Source organism: Zootoca vivipara, chromosome 2 (assembly GCF_963506605.1).
Source record: "Zootoca vivipara chromosome 2, rZooViv1.1, whole genome shotgun sequence".
Lineage (NCBI taxonomy): Eukaryota > Metazoa > Chordata > Lepidosauria > Squamata > Lacertidae > Zootoca > Zootoca vivipara.
In genome coordinates, this window is record NC_083277.1 from 78,419,291 (window position 1) to 78,440,575 (window position 21,285).

The 21,285-nt window shown below is 39.8% G+C and overlaps 1 protein-coding gene across 4 annotated transcripts in view; it reads right to left on the reverse strand.

Annotated features, from left to right (window-relative positions):
* Positions 1 to 10,828: 10,828 nt before the first annotated feature.
* TENM2 (teneurin transmembrane protein 2) overlaps positions 10,829 to 21,285 on the reverse strand; it is a 645,216-nt gene continuing 634,759 nt past the window's right edge. For all 4 annotated transcript variants that reach the window (XM_035105136.2, XM_035105139.2, XM_035105137.2 and 1 more), the window contains 4 exons: positions 20,314 to 20,610; positions 17,163 to 18,777; positions 14,405 to 14,535; positions 10,829 to 12,730 (listed from right to left, as the gene is read on the reverse strand). In XM_035105136.2, coding sequence (XP_034961027.1) covers positions 11,969 to 12,730; positions 14,405 to 14,535; positions 17,163 to 18,777; positions 20,314 to 20,610 — 2,805 coding nt within the window. In that variant the 3' untranslated portion in view covers positions 10,829 to 11,968. The remainder of the gene's footprint in view (positions 12,731 to 14,404; positions 14,536 to 17,162; positions 18,778 to 20,313; positions 20,611 to 21,285) is intronic.

Genomic DNA, 21,285 nt, shown 5'->3' on the forward strand with positions numbered 1-21,285 from the left:
GCTCAGTTGGAGGGAATCATATTTAAATTAGTTTTTTTTTTTTAAAAAAAGTTGGTGGGTAGGCACTATGGGCACAGATACTGCTGGAATGTCCTTTGATTTGGCTTCATTTGTATTGCCTGCTGGTTCATTGTATTTGCTCAGAAGTTAATGAGGAAACTTTGCCAGTCAGAAGTATCTTTCTTGATTGCTAGGACACTTTTTAAATAGTTGCTGGGTGTGGGGGACTTCACTACTTCTTACACACACACACACACACACACACACACACACACACACACACACACACACACACACCACTCGCTTTGGGTTCATCTGCTTGCTTTTAAATCTAGATGTGTGTTTTCTTAAAGATACATTTCATAGCCCTTTCACTATGGCAGAATGAAAATAAAATCTTGTGTGCACACAAAATATTTGTCAATTACTTATAAAGGAATAACAAGCAAACAGTTACAATCAGTTCATGGTTCCTTATTGAACGTTACTTGGGCAGCATGTACTTTTGGAAATATATGAGCCTACTCAGAAGTAAGCCCCATTTAATTCAACGAGATTTAATCCCAATCTAAGCGGACTCAGGATTGCAGTTATAGAGTCAGTGTTTGCATATAATGGAAGCTACCGTATGCATGCCATACGCTACATAAGCTACATAAATCAGAACTGTGGATATTAAAAAGCATAAACAAACATACTTCAAATAACTCATTCATTTGTTGACAAAACCAGTTGCAGCAGGACACTGTGAGGAATGCTAGAAATGGAGCTCTGGGCGGATGGTTCATAGCAACCAGTGTTGCTTAGCAGACATGTGGCAATGTTTTAAACTACGGTAGGCATGTAGGTGAAAACCAATCAGGGCCGGGTCTAGGGGAAGGCTGGGTGGCGCGGGGCGTGGGGCTGCTAGGGGCGCCGCGCGGCATCCGCACTGCGTGCTGTGCCCGTCCACCAGCCGTGGCAAGAAACGGGGCGGGGGCGCCAGAGCGATCTCCGCACCACGGCGCCAGACATGCTTAAGACGGCCCTGAAACCAATGTTGTTTTCTTCTTCCTGTGCAAGATCTTCCCCAGTTTGGATTTGCCCCCTTGCAGAGATGTGCTAGTGTGGCAAGTGCTGGGCAAACACAAATATTGTGAATGGATGAAGGATGCTCCAAGGCACTGGCATCCATGAACCCTACTAGTTATAGGACTACAGTTGTGGCCCTATGTTAAGGGTGGGCTGGCTGAATAACATTCTGTTATTATAATGAGAAATGGTAGGGGCAGTAGGTTCTATGGATTAAAGTGAGGAAATGGTTCGTCTGATTGATATGTAACAAGTCTGGGTAAAAGAAGAAAGTCTGAGGGTGATCTGTGCCAAATTTGGAGAAAAGGGATAAAAAATGACTTGTTTTGAATTAGTTAAATATTTGACGAGTGACTTCATGAATTCACTCTCCTACAAGACCTTGCTGGGGTGGTGTTTCCAGAAATGTTTATCTGGTTTAAGTGCATGTTTTGGGAAACTTTTAGATCAAGGTAAAAAACTACTGCATGCTTTTGTCTAATAGTAGTGGAATATGATTGTAACATTTATTATTTTGTGGCCAATAATAATCAGCTGGAATTCAGAAGGGTGACCAAGGCACTTGCTTCATTCCAACCTGATAGTTGAGAGAAGATGAAGAAAAAGGAGGGGAGGGTTGAATAGAAGTCCCTGGCTGAGCAGTAGTTTTTCAGTTGGAGCTGAAACCAGCACCAGCAATTCCCTGCATGGCGAGCAAAGGTGGACAAGAGTCAGAAAAGTTTGGGATGGGGCAGTGAAAAGAGCTCTCCCTCCTCTGGTGGAAAAGGGTCAGAATCAATACAGTGGTACCTCAGTTTACAAAGTCTGTACTTAACCTGAAGCGTACTTAACCTGAAGCGAACTTTCCCATTGAAAGTAATGGGAAGTGGATTAATCCATTCCAGATGGTCCGTGGAGTACTTAAACTGAAGCGTACTTAACCTGAAGCGAACTTTCCCATTGAAAGTAATGGAAAATGGATTAATCTGTTCCAGACGGGTCTGCGGAGTACTCAACCTGAAGCGTACTTAACCCGAAGTATGAGTGTAATTGGTTCCAGAAGTCCGTACTTAACCTGAAGCGTTCTTAACCTGAAGCGAACTTTCCCATTGAAAGTAATGGAAAGTGGATTAATCCGTTCCAGACAGGTCCACTGAGTACTTAAACTGAAAATACTCAAACCGAGGCGTACTTAAACCGAGATATGACTGAAGTGTCATATCTCAGGTTCTACAAAAGTTAGAATATGGGGATTATGGTTCATCCAGGGAGTCAGCTGTCCCACTTGCCTTTTTTGAATACATACTGGTCTATGCTGACTTTGGGAAGTGGCAGCACAATTCACTGTGTCCAAAAAGTTTCTCCTGCAGCTGCCAAGTGCTGCAGATAGACTATGTTATTTACTACTGTGCAAGCAGTACACATTTTCATCTTTAGTGATGTGGGACTCCCCTGAAGACTCAATGTGGGGCTGCCTTCAAAAAGAGCTCAGAAACGTCAACTGTCTCAAAAGAGCAGCAGCCAGACTATTGCTGGGCCTGGTTATAGGAAGCATATGACTATCTTGTTCCAATAGCTCCACGGGCTACCAATCTATTTCTGGGTGCAAGTGAAAGTGGTGGTTATGACCTATAAAGCCTCATGCAGCTTAGGTCTAGGTCATATGAAAAATTGTATTCCCTCATACAAACTTGCCCATGCTCCAAGATCTTTAAGGGAAGTCCTTCTCTCAGCCTTACCATCCTCACAGGCATGCATGGTAGGGATATAGGAGAGGGCCTTCTCAGCAGCTGGCCCAGACCTTGAACTCCTTTTCTAGAGAAGATAGACTGTCCTCCTGCCAGCAGGTGAAGACCATTCTATTCCAACAGGTCTTTTGGAACTGACTGTTTTTGAGGATAAGATTTTAATTCTGTTAGTGTTTAATTGCATTTTAATGATTCCCCCCCCATTGTTTTTGGCTTGTTCTATTTTATCTGTGTAAGCTACCTTGAGTCCCAGACTGAGAAAAATGTGAAACATAAACAAACAACAACAAACATCTTGTGTCCTGATAACTCAGTCAGGAAACACTAAAATCTTGCATGTCCCCAATTCTTTCACACCATTAATTTGTAGTTAGTTGATAGGTTAAGATCCAATATGAAATCAACCATGGCTCAACTGATGAGAATGAGATCAAAGTTCTCAGGGCCTGATTTACTTCAATTCTGTTAAGGTTCTCAATATAGCAGAACATTGTACTGTTCTGACTGTGGCAGAAGCAACATAAGCTGAGAAATTTAGCAACATAAAAATAGTCATTTGCCCTGTGGAATGATTACACTAAATCAGGGGCTTACAGAAGATAGAGTTAACATTTTCCACATTTGCCAATACAAAATCAAGAGTTTCCATGAAGTCTACTAAATGTCATGAAGGAAAGTACTTTTACAAAAATGAGCAAATGCTCATTGTTGGGACTTAAAGAAAATATGCTCTGTATTTGTAAATACATGCTTCTTGTCACAAGACATCTGGAATATATTAGTTGCTTCATTTAGTGACCCTCCACAGTCACGCCGACATCCAGTTCTGTCCGTTTCCCATGGCTGAGCAAAATGCTTATCTTAAGACTTTTCTTTATAACTTTTAAACAACAAAACTCCCTAGTTGCATTATTAAATATTACAGACATGTTTTCCTACATCAAGATAAATTTTTATCTCAGTCTTCTTGAAAGCATGCAGTGGGACTTCTCTATTCAAATTAGAGCAGGCATCCCCAAACTGCGGCCCTCCAGATGTTTTGGCCTACAACTCCCATGATCCCTACCTAACAGGACCAGTGTTGGGGAAGATGGGAATTGTAGTCCCAAACATCTGGAGGGCCGAAGTTTGGGGATGCCTGAATTAGAGCTACCTGTAACTTTACTAGGGTTTATCCACACGTACCTTTTGCCTGGCTCTTTGCAGGCAGAGGTTTGCACTTTAAAGCTGTGTCCGAGTGCTACTTTCTTTCCACCCCGGAGCTTTTCACACAAAAACCTGCTCTTGAAAGCTGAGGTGCAACAAATGCCAATTCAGGTTTTCCATCAATCGCTGTTTGCTCCCTTTCAGCTTTAAAGAGCAGGTTTTCACAGGGAAAGCTTCAGAACAAAAATAAAATGGCACTCACAAAGCTTTAAAGCACAAATCATGCCTGGAAAAAGTAGAGGGAACATAAGTGTGGATAAGCCCCTAGGCCAGGGCTTGGTATAACATGGTGGTGGTGCTAAAGCAGCAGGAAAAGCTACTTCTGCAAAAAGTTTCCCATGTGCAAAGGAATAAAAGGCACAGGATGTCCGGGATCTGCTGAATATGACAGAGGTGTGGAGGGCAATTCCTTATCTGAAGATCTTGGAAAACTGTAATAAAATGAAGTAGGATAAGGATCGTCACAAGACTGCATTTGCAATGACCCTTGAACAGAGGCTATCAACAAGAACCTACTTCAGTCATCACATATTAGCAAATGTGTAGATGCACCTGGAGGAAGTAGCGAGATTCTGAATCAGTCACATCCAAGCTTTATGCCTTGCTGAAATGGCATGTTTGCTGCCTGCATTTGTTTACAATTTAAAGGTAATGTAATGTGTGAAGCAGCCTTCTTTAAAAGGTATGGTAGCTTGTGAGAAAAATGTTATAATCTTTCTTAGGACGACGTCATATTTTAGTTAACCTAACAAAGACATCTTTTTAAAAAGTATTAAATGACTTTCACATGTGTTTAGTGCAGATGGGTCCAGAGACAATGTCTGGCTTGTCTTCACATATTTTTGATTAATTTATACATGTTTACACAATCAATATTCAAATATGTTGGCAAATATCCACCTACCAAACCACAATTCTCTCCCCCCCCCATTTGAAACTAGCAAATACTAGTAACACCTTAATACTGTTTCAGAGGAAAGTGTTTCTCGTCCACTATTTATGCCTGTGTGATTATTGGTTGAATAAAATAAAAGCAAACCAGGCTTCTTTAATGTGAATGAGAATTCCGCCTAGTGTATTCTTACATTAGATGTACCAGTTTAAGGGGAAACACTTTATGTCTTATAAATGCAAATGCTATTACTTTTGCATGTGATTGTTCATTGCTTAAGCCCGTTCTCCACTAAATTTCAGTAACCAACAACATTTAACCAACAACATTTGGTGATGGAGGGGCTATAACAGGGGTGGCTTATGGCTAGAGAGTTTCCCTGTCATCTTTGCTTTTGATTTGCAACAGAGAGCCTCTGAAATGAAAGGTTCAGGCTACTGTTCTCAATGAACAATGAAGCTCCACCCCATATGTGTGTGGCAATTCTCTTATACATCTTGAAGTAGTTCTTCTATTTGACAGTTTCATATTCTTGAAAGGCAGCATAGTACTGAAGCTAAGAGACTAAATCATGAACCAGCAAGTGCTTAGTTAAAAACTTCACCTTCACAATAAGCTCATATTGTGGCCTACGGCAAGCTGAACATTGCAGTGAGTATATTTCCAGTGCTGGACCACTAAATGCAACAATAAATATTAATGCTTTTAAATCTAAATTGATCAAATACAAGGTTTGGAGAAATTGTACAAGTTCACTTAGGCTGTGGGAGGTATTCTGTTTATCTCCAAAATTGAGAAACCAGGTTGCTGATGATTAGCCAACAATGTGTTTCTTGAATGTCCAATTTCAAACCCTGAATAGAATACAAAACCTATTCCATCACCTCTATTACTAGGCTAGAGGTTTTGTGAATGTTGAAAAAATAGATTTAAGAGATTTAATTCAAAAGTTAATGTGAAAAAAAGTTTTGCAAGCAAATTAGGCCCAGTTTCATTATTATGCTTAGTGCATTACTTGGTATCACAATGAACACAGCTTTAGGACTGTGTGAAAAAGAATCATCATCACCATCATCTCTCAAAGAGGGAAAGCTCTTTGGAATCTTTGACAAGACTGCCACCATGTGGTTTCATAGTAATGGTACACCACCAAAGGAAAAAGGGATACCAACATTTAACACTGACTATAGGAATGACTGAGATCAGCAACAAAGCTTGTTTGACATGCAATCATTTAGGGATCAAAACAGTTCACAATACAAATTTACCTCCCCCCTCCTGCTTTTCCTTGATTATATAAAAGGAAAATCTGAATTAGTCACTCAATAACATAGATCAGATAACTGAATTATTATTTTTTTGAAACGAAGCTGAATATAAAAATAATTATTGTACAAAAAGTATAAATGTGCCAGCAGTCTCCAATAAAGAAGTTAGGAAGATAAGATTGTTTTCTGATCTTCTCCCTGCTCCTTTCTGCTGAAGTCCCACTGATTGTGACAACTGCTGATGGAACAATGGATGAAATTAACAGGTTCCTGAGCGAGCCCTACCATTAGGCAAACTGAGGCAGTTGCCCAAGGAATAGATGCTGAGTGCAAGAAGTGATGGGACAGTGTTGGAGAACAGAGATGCGTGCACCACATAGCCTGCCCTGCCCTGCACCTCCCAAGTTAGCCTGTTGCCCAAAGGTGTTTTGAAGGATGCCATCCTCTAGGTAGCAATTTTAGTGCAGAATTTTAATTATTATTGTTGTTATTATAAACCCTGATCCTTGGCTTGCCTTTACTTATATATAGTTGTTCTGTCATGGAATTTTGGCAGAATGGCCCCTAACTTGGGATTTTATGTCTATTCCAGCTTAAACTACCCTATTAATGACAATAACATGTTGGGGTCTACTTTAATTAGTAATCCATCTATATCCCAGTTTAGAATTAAGGAAAGTGCATAATAGATCTTAAAGGGCAACTAATAAGTTAGAATTAGCCAACAATAAATTAAGAATTTTATTGTAAGGAGTATTCATCCACCAAGTGACTTGATATTTTACCTGGAATTACCTGGGCTTCTTGTAATTACCCAGAATCAATGAGCTTGTATTTTGGTAACTTCTTTTCTGTTTCGAAGCATCTGCGATATGTTTTTACAGACAATATTACTATAAAACAAATCACTACAGTAAACATATCGTTAAGGATTTGTGGGGTGCCTGGATTCCCTTTCAAATTTCTGGATACCAAACATTGAGTTTAATAGCATGGTAAAATACAGGCGAAATCTGTATTCCTGTGTCCAGGCCACCCTGAATGGCCGAGTTGTTAAGCAAACAAAGACAGGTTGGTGACTCATCAAGGAAGCTGTCAACAAAGCAAAGACTCTCTGCCAGCTGCAGAGGGGTGGAGTCCCATCCTGGGCTAGAGATACCGGTAGTTAGCAGGAGACAAAAGGGAGAGTTGCAGGAGGGAGGGGCAGAACTGGAGTGGGCAACGATGTATTTTATAAGCTGGAAAAAGCAGAGGTTACCACACCAGGGGCCTGGCAGTTTTAGATCCAACGCTGCAGCCATGAGAAAGAGAGAACCTGCTTTGAGTGTAATGCTTTGAACCCATCTACAACAGGCTCAGGTTGTATATAGTAGAGTGTGACTAGAGAGGCAGAAAGGGTGCTAACAGTTCAATCTTAAGCATAAAACAGAAGATAAAACACGTTTCGAGTGTGTTGGGGGAGGATTCGACCCTTCTAATTCCTAGATCCAGTAAGTGTTAAATTCTAAGCAAGGATTTAAATACCTGGACTAGCCAGGGTACCTTCCTAGGGAGGCAATAACCTAAGTATGAGTCGTTAAGGTAACAAAGGAAGTGGCTTTGTGCCAGATAGAAAATTGGAGGAGCCCTCTCTCTCAACTCTGGAAGTCAGAAAGACAAAGGCCAGAGTTGATGGTTGAGTTATGGAAGCTAGAAGTTCAACAAAAAGTCATCTGGTATCTTAAATGGATTTTGGGCTGGGATTTGTAGTAATAACCTAATTCACATGGCTGTTTTAGTTACAGAGATCTGTTAACCAGTTCTGTGCAATGCTTGTTTCATTGCAATTATTGTCCTCATGCACACTCAGTAGCTTATATACATGTATTCCTTCAATTTCATGCATGAAGCCGATTCTATTAGCTATTGAAGGAAAGTTGATTCTTTCTTTTCTGAAGTGCTGCATCCAACAAATAATTTTATATTGTCCTTATGCACTCTGATTATTGAGTAGGATTTATCCGTGTCCATCCACTAAGCACCCACTTTGCTAGAACTTTAGCTCAAAGTTCCTTATAAAAAAGTTTAAAAGCATCCAATTTGAATGGATTTTTTTGCTGTTTGTAAACTTTATTTTTGCCTACATTCTTCTGTGCTTGGTCTCATTTCTAAAATATGCATGTCAGATAATAAAGATTACATATTATTTTAAACAGTAAGTTGTTAGATACCTTGGAGATCACATGGTTAAAAGGTAAGGTAGAAAATCTTTAAAGAAAAATGTTAACTACATCTCAGTGATAACCAAATTCACCCTGTGTGATGCTATGCTCGATAGGCTTTTCGTTCTTGTCAAGCGATAAGTGTTTGGGAAGGTACTGTAGTTACTTGCTTCTTGAGGAATCGTACAGATAGCTGACCTAGCAAGGAAACAGAACCAGGAATACAGAAAAATCCTTTTAAACTACTGGACTACTTACATTCAGTGACACTGCTGTCTGAACATTACTTAATGGTTGGCTCTTAGGCCCTGCTGGTAAAATATCTACACAAAGGAGTTAAACAGATTGTTGAGTGACAGGGTCTGTAGGTATATAAGAATTACTAAAACAATAGTTCTTATTTCAACTTCCTGTTAAGGCCAATATACCTCCTGCTTTCTGCTTCACATACGGTAGGTTCTGCAATTGCCTCTTGCTACATCCATGCCAACTAATTTAAACTGCATGATGAACAGACTGTAAAAAGGCAAATATGAGATAGAAGGAAACAACACATACCTTTCCTGAGTACATAACAATTTAAGGCAGGAAAACAATAAGCAGAACAATGGTGCCTTTCTTTTCCTCTAATACCGCAAAGTGTCCTCAACAACTTGCCACAGAAAACTGTGGTGTGACTGCTGCCTGGGTGGGATCTCTTTGCACCTGTGCTGGAAGGAGAATTGGCTTAAGGCCAGCATTCCAAGCAGCTGCCAACAATTTAGCTCACCTGTGCAAGCTACAGGTTGTGTCAGCTGAAGCTGAGGTAAAGTTCAACACAAGAATCCTGTTCAGTGCAGCACACAAGCAGTCTGGGAAGGTGGAGGGCGACTATACTTTTCCTCATTGTGTTTTCTTCACTGGGTTGTAACACTCATTCCCCTCTGCTTGACAAACTAATTGGCTGCCCATATTCTGTGAGGTAGAAAGTGTTAGCAGCTCTTGTTTTATCTGCTGCTAAGTGGATGCTACTAATTGCTTGAGCCAGCTTCACTCAGTCTTCTCCCACTGTTTGTACTGCTGCTTTCAGAAATGAACTACAAGCATTGGGTCAACCATGAGCAATGCGCCTAGATGCTGTGACAGATGCCCTGATATTCTGGGGAAACACTGTGTTTAGAGCAACTATGAGGCTGGTTTGATTGAACTCCAGGAAATGCAAGGGAGAATTACTATTTGGGTGTGTCTGTTTTGAAATCCCACATGGGCATAACCTACTGATAAACAGAATTTTGGATTTGGCTAGCTATGTTATGCTGTAATTTATAGAGCTAGCTGAAGATATTTTGCTGCCTGAGGTGAAGGAGAAGATGGTGCCTCCCCAATTTCATGTGCAGAAGCTAACTGAATTGACAGCTGAATTTCACTTCAACATTGATCATGGGATAGCATTCTTGCTTGATACCTATGGAGAGCAGCCTAAGAGAGTACAGGGCAAGCTGCATAGTACTTACTTTTTCTGCCCTTGAACATCTGGCTACTGCTTCCCAGTACCTGCCACTTGAGGCTGCTGCCTCACTCTGCCTTCGAGAGGGCTGGCTCTCTTATTTTGTTTTAATACATGACACCCCAAGTAATAAATCATGGGCATTTCTAAACACTTTCTTAAAGTAATTTAATAGCAATCTCCCATGGTAGCCCTGGGAACTATGATGGGTACTAGACATTTCACGAGTCATTCACCAATCCCAGGATTTGTTTGGCAAACTATGATATTTTACATTGTAGTGTAAAATACAATTCCTTATACACTATTATATTGCAGACTACTCTTCTGGGTTTATTGTTCTAACCAGGCAACCATATTTTCTTACGTTACAGCCACAGTGTAGAAGGCCAATTGAACAGTTCCTGGATTTATAACATATAAGAAAGAGGAAGGCATTGCAAAGTTTGCACCTGCTGCATATTACCATGGGCTGCTTTGTGCAATGTAGTGCAACAAACCTGAGAGTCATGAAGTGTGCAGTCTTTGGGGAGCTCCACGCAGGCCCAGAACACAAATATATATAAATCACACATTTGCTTATGCATATTTGTCACATTATCAAAAATGTAGTGTGCAAGATTTGTCAAGCAAGACACTATTATGGTGGGTCAATTAAATCATCAACCTTGTCTATAACAGGAGTTTCTTTCTACTGAGTCTTATCATACAAAGTCAATGAAGTAGGCAACTATGTACCATACATTAGAACAGTGGAAAGGGCGATTCTCCAAAAGGCCTTATCTGGAAAAGACGGCCGTTAATATATGTATAGCTGTCAAGCTATCTTTACCTCCTCATATACGAGTCTTAAAGCATTACATCTGAAACATAATATAATATTTTCCCACTGCTGACTATTATTCTATTCATTTATCTCAGGACATCTCTAAAACAGATGACATTACATTCACAGGGGTTTTAGAGACTTTATTTATGTATAAACAATTTAAACACTTTGCCATAAATTATCTTTGCCTGTCTCTATTCTTTGCTTAGCAGCAAATTAAAATTAATATAAAAACTCAATGAACAATTCATACATGTATATTACAAAAAAGTTCTGTACCAAAGTTCTTATTAGACTTGTTTTTATATATTTTTTAATTTCTCCCCCCCGCCCTCGGTGACCATAATGTGATTGTCTCAGTTTCTCGACCAAACAAACACACTAATAATTTTTTCTTTTTTAAAATCTGAAACAGTGATTGTGCCTTCTGGCTGATGTATGTACAGGGTGATCTGAATTGGTGCCCATTTGCAATAGTGTTAACACAATGCCCACAGCTCTACTAGAACTGATACCAACAAACTACTGAATCTAAACAGACTACACCCTGTAACTGTGTTATACTGTCCACAATGGAATCTTCAAAGACATACAGAGTATGAAATTTATCAGTAGTGATTTATAGCCACCATTTTGAATTGAACTTTACACTCTGCCCTCTTTGAATAAATTAACTTTAGGCCAGACAAAAGCAGGGTTGGAGTGCAAGTGCAGGTTTATATTCCTTAATATACTTCTTTTGCTATTTCCAGTGCTCTGTTGCTCCTGTTCTCATTTCTTCCAGTTGCTACACACAAATCACCCCAGAAGTCATGTATTAAATGCACCTGTATTTTGTTTTTAAATGAAAAAACCTCTTGAATGTTTATCAAACAAGCAGCCTGAAGAATCTTTCCCCTTCAGCTGGTCTAGTGGAGGTGGGTGGCCCTCTTGAAAGTTTGCTCACGTGTGAATGGAGTGAGGTAATATAAGATGAGGCCTTCTCTTTAAATATTTTTTTCTGTTTTGATTTATGTTTTCTTTAGACCCAGAACAAGTGGGTAATATTTATGGGGTACTTTTGAATTTGCACGGTTTAAAGTTTTCAGTCTGGCTTTAGTCCACTTCAGGATGTGGTTTTTAATCACTTGGATAGCAGCATTGAACTCAAAAAATGTGAGCCTTCTTGCCACTTACTATCCCAAAGTAGCTCAGCCAAGTGCCCCCGTTGGTCTTCATCTCCTTAGGAGAGGAGATAACAGTTGTAACTACTGGTTCATCCAGACAAGGATGACAGCAGGTTAATTTGTTACCTCTTTCCCATTTCATTCTGTCTTAAGAACTGGATGTTGCTGCTACTGTCTGCCAGCTCTGGGTACTGCTCCACTGGGAGCACATAGTATCCTTCATAACCTTGAACCCTCCCTGTGCTCAAAAGCTGCTGCTTCTCTCCTTCAGTCCACAGGCGGCTACCCTCTTTGCCATCCCGTGCCTTCTGCTGTTCTTTGGCCCAGGCTGACCCCAAGGCTCGCTGCCGAGCTTGGTCCAGCACTCTTGCCTTCTCTTCATCCAGTGTGTCAGGGGTCAGGCCATAGCGTATGTTAAGGAGCAAGGTGGAGTACTGGAATTCAATATTTGTAAACCTTCGAGTCCTTCCATTGATTAGGAGGGTTGGCTGGGACACCGTAACATTTACTCCACTGTCCAGCACCTTACGCCCACTGGTCATTGCCAGGGTAACAAGGTCGCCGTCAGATGAGCCAATCTTGACAAAATAATGGGTGTCCTTCCCCTCAATGCTATAGTGCATCTTTTCCAAGTAGTAAGCATTGTTAAGCACTGAGGCGATCTTTCGGCTGTCTTCCGTTGTGACACTTGAAACCCCTGTGGTTACTCTGCCTTCCTTGACGGCAAACATGATCCCCTTGCCAATAATAGGAGTGGTGGTTGCAAACCAGTGACCTGCTTTCTCTCTTATATTGGCATGTAATCTTTTAGATATGACTTGTCCCTCAAGGGCCATGAAAGCTTGGTTGTGCCTCTCTGTCGTCTGCTGGACTCCAGTAATTAACTAGAAAAAAAGGAGGGGGGAAAGTTACATTATTGTTGAAGCACAAACAGTAAAGGATTATTTAATTCAGGGATAGTGAATCTGTGGATTCCAGATGCAGATGGACTACATCACCCATTGCCCATGCTGTTCAGAACAGAGGCAGTTGAGGTCCAATAGCACCTGTGCTATAATTCTCATTGAAAGCCCAATGCACATTAATAATTTCTGTTGCAGAACATTTAACTATGATACTAATCAAGTTATACCTAAACCTCACGATTTATGCAAGTGCACAGAGATCCTTTGCAATACTATTGTAATGTGTTCTGCATGGGGCAGCTTTTAAATACTATTTTGAAACTTTACCTTGTACAGAAAGCAACTGCTCTAACACTTGTAGGGAGCCAGACATTAAGAACATATAACATCACTACTACAGTATATTAACTGCATTTACTTCTTGTTCAGTTCTGGGCTCAATTTAAAAAGTGCTGGTGTTGACCTTTAAAGGCCCAAGCAGTTTGGGGGCCACACTATTTGAAGGTCTCACTGTACCCACGCAAACATGCCCAAGCCCTAAGATTGAGATCCTGCTCATCAAGATCTATCAGGGAATTGAGGGAAATTAAAAGTATTGCTAGATCTAGCTGGCTGCAGATGCTCAGACTGCCAGGCCAGAAAAAAAAGTTAAAGGGAGCCCAGAGTAGGCAGTGGGCCCTGGCAGCTATCCAAGGTTGCCAGCTGTTGACATCAATCCTGCAGAGACTTACCTGGTGCCATATGGCCACCATGGCTGGAAACCATTGGTAGCCTTATCCTTTATAAATTTGTCAAACCCATTTTAAAAAAATTATCAAATGAGATTCAAGCCAGTAGTAACCATGCAATATCTTTATGCATCTGTGAACGTATTTTACAATGTGGTACAGTATCTGAAGTATGTCGCAGAGGAGAGATACCACATCCTATTCTAACATTAGCAAAGGCAAAAAAAAAAATTAAAATGTTTTTGACTATATTCATGAAAATGAATTAGCCCAAAATTATTCAAACTTTTAAAATCCAAAACAAAATTTTACTATTTTAATCCAAAATAAAAAGCGCATCTGAGATTATTTTTGGATTTGCATCAATAAATAGTTCAACTAATGTTTGCAGCTAAATTTTAGCAAATAATTTGAGGTAATTTTTGAGAGATTATCCCTCTTACATTATGTTTAAGTAAATTGAGAAGCAAAAATTGCAAGTTGCCCACAAATCCAAAACTCTACCAAATAAAATACTAAGGATTTTGGCATTATTTTGATTCAAGCATGCATCTTGACTTTATGCATGACACTTAACCACATACCACAATTTTTAATGCTTATATAAAAGGTGAGCAGAAAGGGTGTATGATATTACAAAATGAACATATGATAAATTATTGTGGGAGTCTTTTATGCATGTTAATCAAGCAGCATTTCAAAGGTAAATCCAGAAAGGTCTGCATGCTGCAATGATAGTAATAATCTGTGTTGACAGCAAACAAATGTGCAGAGTGTGAAATCCAGCTGATTCAGTTTTCTTCAGTTTCAGCAGTTTTAATTTACTTTCTCAAGTATGCTTGCTATTGTCAATTTGCAAAATAATGCTAAATGCAACGTGAACCAAGGTAAATTTACCATATGGCGAGAAAGAGCTTTTGCTTACCTGTCCCTTTTCACATGCCTGAGACACTGACAGCTCATAAGGAGGTGGAACAAAGTACATTTTTGCTCTTGGGAAGCCAGGTATAATGTTGCTGAGCTGAAAGCCAAACATCACTAACCAGCTTTTCACATCTGAGAATTAAAAGTAAATATGTGTGAGACTTGAAGGTGTGTGCAGTAAACAGTAATGCAGTAGCAGTGAACCCAAGAGTTTCAAGATTTCTACCCTACCTCTTTCTTTTTCACTTTGACATTTGGATAACAAAAATTCCCCAGCAAGTGTAAAGGACAGGTGTTATGACATTTGCACTAAAAACAGATTACTGAAAGCGAAGCCCTCTTCTAAATTATGGCTATTTAAGCCACAGGAATCCTAAGAGCCAGTGTGCTGTAGTGATTAGAGTGCTGGACTAAGACCTGGGAGACCGAGGTCCACTTAGCTATAAAGTTAAGTCATCTTGTGCCAGTCACTATTTCTCAGCCTAACATACATTACAGGGTTTTGTGAAGATAAAATGGGGTGGGGAACTATATATACCGCCTTGAGCTCTCTATGAGAAAAGGTAGGACATAAACGCTCTCAGTTCTTCTACTACTACCACCACCAATAAGTTTTAAAAGAACTTCTGAGCATACCAAATGCTTTATAATATCTAATTTTGTGGTTACACATTGAAATGATTATTCCACAAACTGTTCACAAGTACTGTAACAAATATTTTACCTCAGCTAGTTTCACTATGATGGCAGGATAATGTCAGAATACAACAGTGTCTATCCACCATCAGATAAACAGATCCCCCTCCACACCTGCAGCCCCTCCATGTTATCCCTCAAAAGAGGGTTGGGGAAGCCTCTGGAGCAGATGTTGGGGGCATGAGGGCTGCAAAGTACAGAGGAGTCCCGGTATATGAGTGGAAGTCTACCAGGGCATTGTTGGATGTCATCCACTGCCTGTTTCTCAAAGTCCATGTTTTCAGCAAATCATTTCACCCTAGAATAAATTATGGCCTCTGCTGAAGTATGCTGAACTTTATGTTTGACTACTAAATGTGTGCAAAGCAGTTGTTTATGGAAAGCTGAAGGGACTGTTAATTTAGAAAGCAGTGTTGAGCAGCTACTTCACCAGGGGTTTAATAAATGTACAATATGACAGGATAACCTATTCCTTCTCTGTACTGTATGTGTGAATAATTATTGTTGCAGCTTCAAGCAAATATTGATAGTTCAACTAGTCTGAAAATGAGCCAAGTTCATAGAAGCCCTAACAGATGTTACATGGCAATAGGCCCATGGTTTCCCAAAAATAAAATAAAAAGCAGCCTCAGGAGCCTCTAACTTTAAACATAGAACAGCAGATAGTAACAGTCCTTAACTCTTCCCCTTCCAACCATTTTTACACTCAACATGCCCCCTTTTCCACTGTTGCTCCACTTAGAGCTGGGATTTAACATAACACTTTCAGGCTACTAATCAGTCCTCTCCCTTCCCCGCTTTCTGCAGGCTTTATAGGAGTATATCACAATGGAGAGTTACCCCAAACACCAAGGTGACTTTTAAGAAACAATAAACGTCCAATGAAATCCTGAATAACCTAACCATATATACTTCCACTTTCTTGAAATATAATTTACTGTTCCTTGAAGTTTAAACCTCCTCTGAAATTATAGTAGCTGCATTTATAGGGATGGGGTTCTTAGTCATAAAAAAGGCTGTGACTTTAATTATGGCACACTCCATGTTCTATTCTGAAAGATTTTCTCTTGAATAGCTCTTAATTGCCTTTCTTTTAAGAAATAGTTAGCATCTAGTTCAGCGCTGTGTGATTCTACTAAGAGGCAAATTAGTACCAGTGGAGTAGAAGTTACAACTTCCACCCAAGCCCAAGGCATGCAGTTTATATTTACTATCTCCAAATGTTTCTCAATAGCTCGCAGCACTTACAGGAGGAAGAATTATTTTAAATTGTAAGGTTTATGCCTGCCCTCCACCCAGTTGGGCTTTAAACTGTAACTCCTACTGGGCTTGATCCTCAATCTTTTTAGGATGAGGGCATCATTTTCACTTCCAGGACATTATGAGCCAGATACTATATTTGTTGTTAGGAATGTGGCTTTAGTTCTCAGTTCTAGCACTAGTTTATTTAATGAACCTTTGCATGCAACTTTTCTCAAGGCAATGGCTAAAAACTCACTGAATTAAATGGCTGCATGACTGCAGTGATCCCATCTGTACAATGAAGGAAGCAGTGGCATTGCATCTGTAAATCAAGATGAGGTCTGCTTGCAAACTGTCATTAGCACAGTGTCTTACAAAGAGATGAACCTGAAGCTCTTGTACGGCATTCAGCACTTTAAATTGGCAAGCTTTCTTCATATGCATGAACTTCAGTGGTTCTGTTTGTTCTCTCAGTCAGCTTAGAAACTTTGGGGATCAAGGTCATGGTACTTAACTAAAAATATGCTGATTTGTTATCATGTGGGGTGATATCATCTAATTTCTGAGTACCTTAAGGCCACAGAAATGGATGAAGGACTGCATCCCAATTTGAAAAACATGGAGTTGAAGTCATGAGACCCTTTCTCTGTACTGCTGAGTCCCAAAGTTTTAAACTGAAAATAAACTTCCAATTTTTTCCAAGCAAAAGGATTCTGAAGTCTTGTTTGATACTAAATTATTTGCCCAAATGCAAAATCTATCCTATACATGTTTCACAAATCTAATTTCCATAGATTCCTAAACCACAAATTATTTCTCACCTGTCACATAGTTCTTTAAATCCAGTTCATTGCTGAGAGGGTTGTTGCTCTTGAACATATACAAGTTGAATGGGGCAGGTTCCTTACCAATATTTTTCCACATTGTATAGTCGGGGGAGGTCCAACGTCCAGCCAAAACATCATAATCCCTTTGAGTAAAATGGACCAGTTTTGTTAAGGGATCATACAATCCTCCATGAAATCCAATTACTATCTGGAAGTCAGGATTAGAATCATAGTAGATTTCCCCATATGCCGTGTACTGTAGTTGCTTGATCATGAGGCCATTGATACTGAACACTGCCAGAGGTGTACCTGTGTTATCTGAGGCAACATAGTATTCTTCTCCACTGCTGCTTTCCATTGCAAACAGATGACCTTGCAGATCATAGTAGAGAGAGGTAATTTCTGAATTTGAATGATTATACACATGTGTTATTCTGGTTGGGTTGTGAAGATCAGCATAAAAGTACTGAAGGTGGTGTCCCAAGTTAGTCTTGTAAGAAGCCCGTCTTCCTAGTCCATCATAACGGTACTGAATACTCCATCCATTGGCCTTATTGTAAGCTCTTGTTAAGAGCCCTTTGGAATTGTACTCAAATATGTCAGAGCCTCTTTGACACAGAAAGCCATCATCATCGATTTTATACTGCATGTCACCTAGGCGTGTAATCCTATCTCTTAGATCATAGCGCAGTGGCATCAATCGTACACTGTTTCCGGGATTCAATAGATGCAAGTTGCCATTTAGATCATAACTATAACGCCAGTTTGGTCTATCATTGACTGCCACACTTTGGAGTTGCCCATCTCCATCATAATCATAGGTGTATTTAGTTGTGTTGGCATAAGGCCCAAGCTTCAATTCTCTCTTGGTTACCCTCCCCATGCTGTCATATTGCACTGTCATCCAATACATGAGCGATCGGAACATTTCATACTGAACTTCTTTAATGCGTCCATGTGTATCAAAGTGTTTGCTCAGTGTCATTACAGCTGTAGTGATTATTTGATTTATATCATAATAGATCACCCCAAATTTGCCGAAGTGTTCTACTTTGCCTGAGATTTCATCGTAACGATAAAGGTCAACTGGAAGAGGTATCTCACTTATTATAGGCTTGATGCTAGCAATTCGAAAACTATTATCATGGTAGGTATAATCAAACCTCGCATTGACCATACCTTCCTCAGAGAACCTGTAAATCTGTTTGTCAACCAGAGGGCCAATTTTGCGATAGCGGATGGTACAAGAAAAGCCTCCACTCTGTAGGTTTACCATCTTGAGAACTCCAGTTGTTTCGTCATATCCAAAAGTCACTGCTGTACTGTCATAAACTATTTCCGACAACTTGGATAATTTCCCATATTTGTAGAAAACCTGCCGACCAGTTCCTAAAAAAGATGTTTTCAAAATCCTTCCATCATCGCTGTAATCAAAAATTATGGAGGCATTACTCTCTGGAGGGTTATAAATATTGCGAATATAGCCGATAGATGTGTGAGTGGACATACTGTGACGAGCAATGCTTGGCATAGTGACAGCATGCAGTCGGTCTGAAGAATCATATTCAAAGATGTACTGCCGTTGACTCTGAAGTAGTAGTACCATAGACTATCAAAAAAACACACATAAAGAATATGAATTATATGTTGTATAGTCAAGAACGTATCAAATAAGGTTTTAGAATTCCAAACACTGCCATTAATATATTTTAATACATATGCCAAGTAGCTAGTAAAAAAAAGCAATTGTCAGATATAAACTAAAATTGATAACCTAAACTGCATTTTGTCATATTCTATTCATTTCATGCACTATATTTAAAGAGGGGGAAATGCATTTTTTTAAAAAGTTGCCTCATTTCTGGATCTTCACATTGTTACTGAAGATATAATAAGGGTGGGATTCAACTAATGAGTCCCATCTGTGGAAGCCCTACATGAGGGTTTCTGCAATGGGGCTTTGCCCCCGCCTCCAACCTAAAATTGGCTCAGGTGGGTGTGTGCCAGGTAAATCCCAAAACAGCACACAGAAGGAAGGAGGGCAGATTGTTCTGTCTGGCAAGCTGAAATGCTTGCCTTGATGGAACAATTGCCTTAGTGTGATGTTGAATTCCTCCCCAATAAATTAACAAATGGTGGTGGTTTTATTCAGTCTCTAGACTCACTGAAATTCATGGACCAAATTTAGTTATGTACAGTAATTTCAAGGGATATGTTCTATCTAAAACTTAGTTGAATACCACCCAATAGTTTTAGTTTCTTTTAAAATTAATGCATAATTTTAAAAAGCTCACCTAGAAAGGTAAACATGGCATAAACAACTAATCTTCCTAGAGGAGGATTAAGAGATAAACTTCCTAGAGGAGGTTAAGAGATAAACTATGTGCTGCTATTCCACCTGGTTTAGTCAGTGATATTAAGCTTACTGTTTTCTTACCAGAAACTGACATATAAAAGACCTTTCATAACAAAGGTGCATGAATATGTAGTAGTGTTTCCTGCTTTATGGCAGCACCAAAATGCCAAAAGGTTATCAAAGAATTTCTACTAATTAATATATGTTACAATCCTAAACACACTTACCAAGGAGTAAGCCCCAATGGACATAAGGAGGAATACTTCTGAGTAAATGCTTATGACTCTGCCATTAGAAACTCTTTGGCACACACTTTTGACTATTTGTACATCAATGTTTGCAATATATTAGGTGCATGTCTAGGGATGTGGGTGGTGCTGTGGTCTAAACCACAGAGCCTAGGGCTTGCTGATCGGAAGGTCAGCGGTTCGACAGGATGAGCTCCCGTTGTTCAGTCCCAGCTCCTGCCCACCTAGCAGTTCGAAAGCACATCAAAGTGCAAGTAGATAAATAGGTACCGCTCCGGCAGGAAGGTAAATGGCATTTCCGTGCACTGCTCTGGTTCGCCAGAAGAGGCTTAGTCATGCTGGCCATATGACCCGGAAGCTGTCTGCAGACAAACACCGGCTCCCTCGGCCTATAGAGCGAGATGAGTGCCGCAACCCCAGAGTCATCTGCGACTGGACCTAACAGTGTCCTTTACCTTTACCTTTACCTAGGTGCATGTCTATGTTTATATATTTCCCACAATAGATGGCATTCCATGTATGTAATGCAAAAGTTACCTACTTTTTCCAGGTATGTGTAACTCCATACTTTTCCATCAGCAAACATGCGGGAAATAATCCTGCCTTGTTTATCAATATCTGTCCTTTCACTCATGGCACCACGCTGAAGTCCAGCCAGCCGCCCATTGGAGAAATAGGATACATTCACAGCAGCAAGCCCACTGCTGGGTAGCCAGAGAAAAGGGCGTCCCAACTGATCATAAATAATACGCAGTGTAAATTTTCGGTGATCATCATATATTTTCTCTGTACGAATGTTTCTATCATAATCAATGGACAGCAAGTTCCTTCCATGGACCTATTTAAACAAAAGATAATTTAGTTTACTTCAGTAAATAATTTGTCATTTAGAAATTCAGTATAAGAACCATGTAGGAGGAGCATTCAGTATGTTCACTAGTAAATTTCCAAACAGATTTACTTAGAATTTTTAGCTCTAAATGAAGTTACTTTACTTGCAACAGTTCAATACAGTGGTCTGGAACAGTAGACCACCTCCTCTGTTGACCCTATAACCAAACAGGTTATCTTACGTTTTTGTGTGTGAGGTAAAACTTTGATATTGGAGACTCAGGCAGAAGTTGAATAAATAAGAAAGATTTATTATACGGAACTAAGTTGGTAGAACAAAAGGTGATAGGAAATAAAAGTTCTTTCAGGAAACAGTTAACTTATTAATAATTATACTAAATATACGAAAATAGCTGTTTACTTGGCCATTTTCCTATGTCGTGAAGGCTGAAATTTCAGTTCAGTGGAGCAGGGTCAAGATATTAACTGATATGCATGAATTTTCACATATAGCTATATAATCCCTAGTTTAGTAAGATAAGACCTTTGGAGCAGGCATTTTTATTTTTTTTAAAAGTTTTTTATGAACCACCCTACTGCCCTACCCTCCGCTGGGCTTCCCGGGTTCTGGAAAGTTGGCCTAGGTGAAGCAAATGAGACTAGGCCAAGTAGATTAGATAAT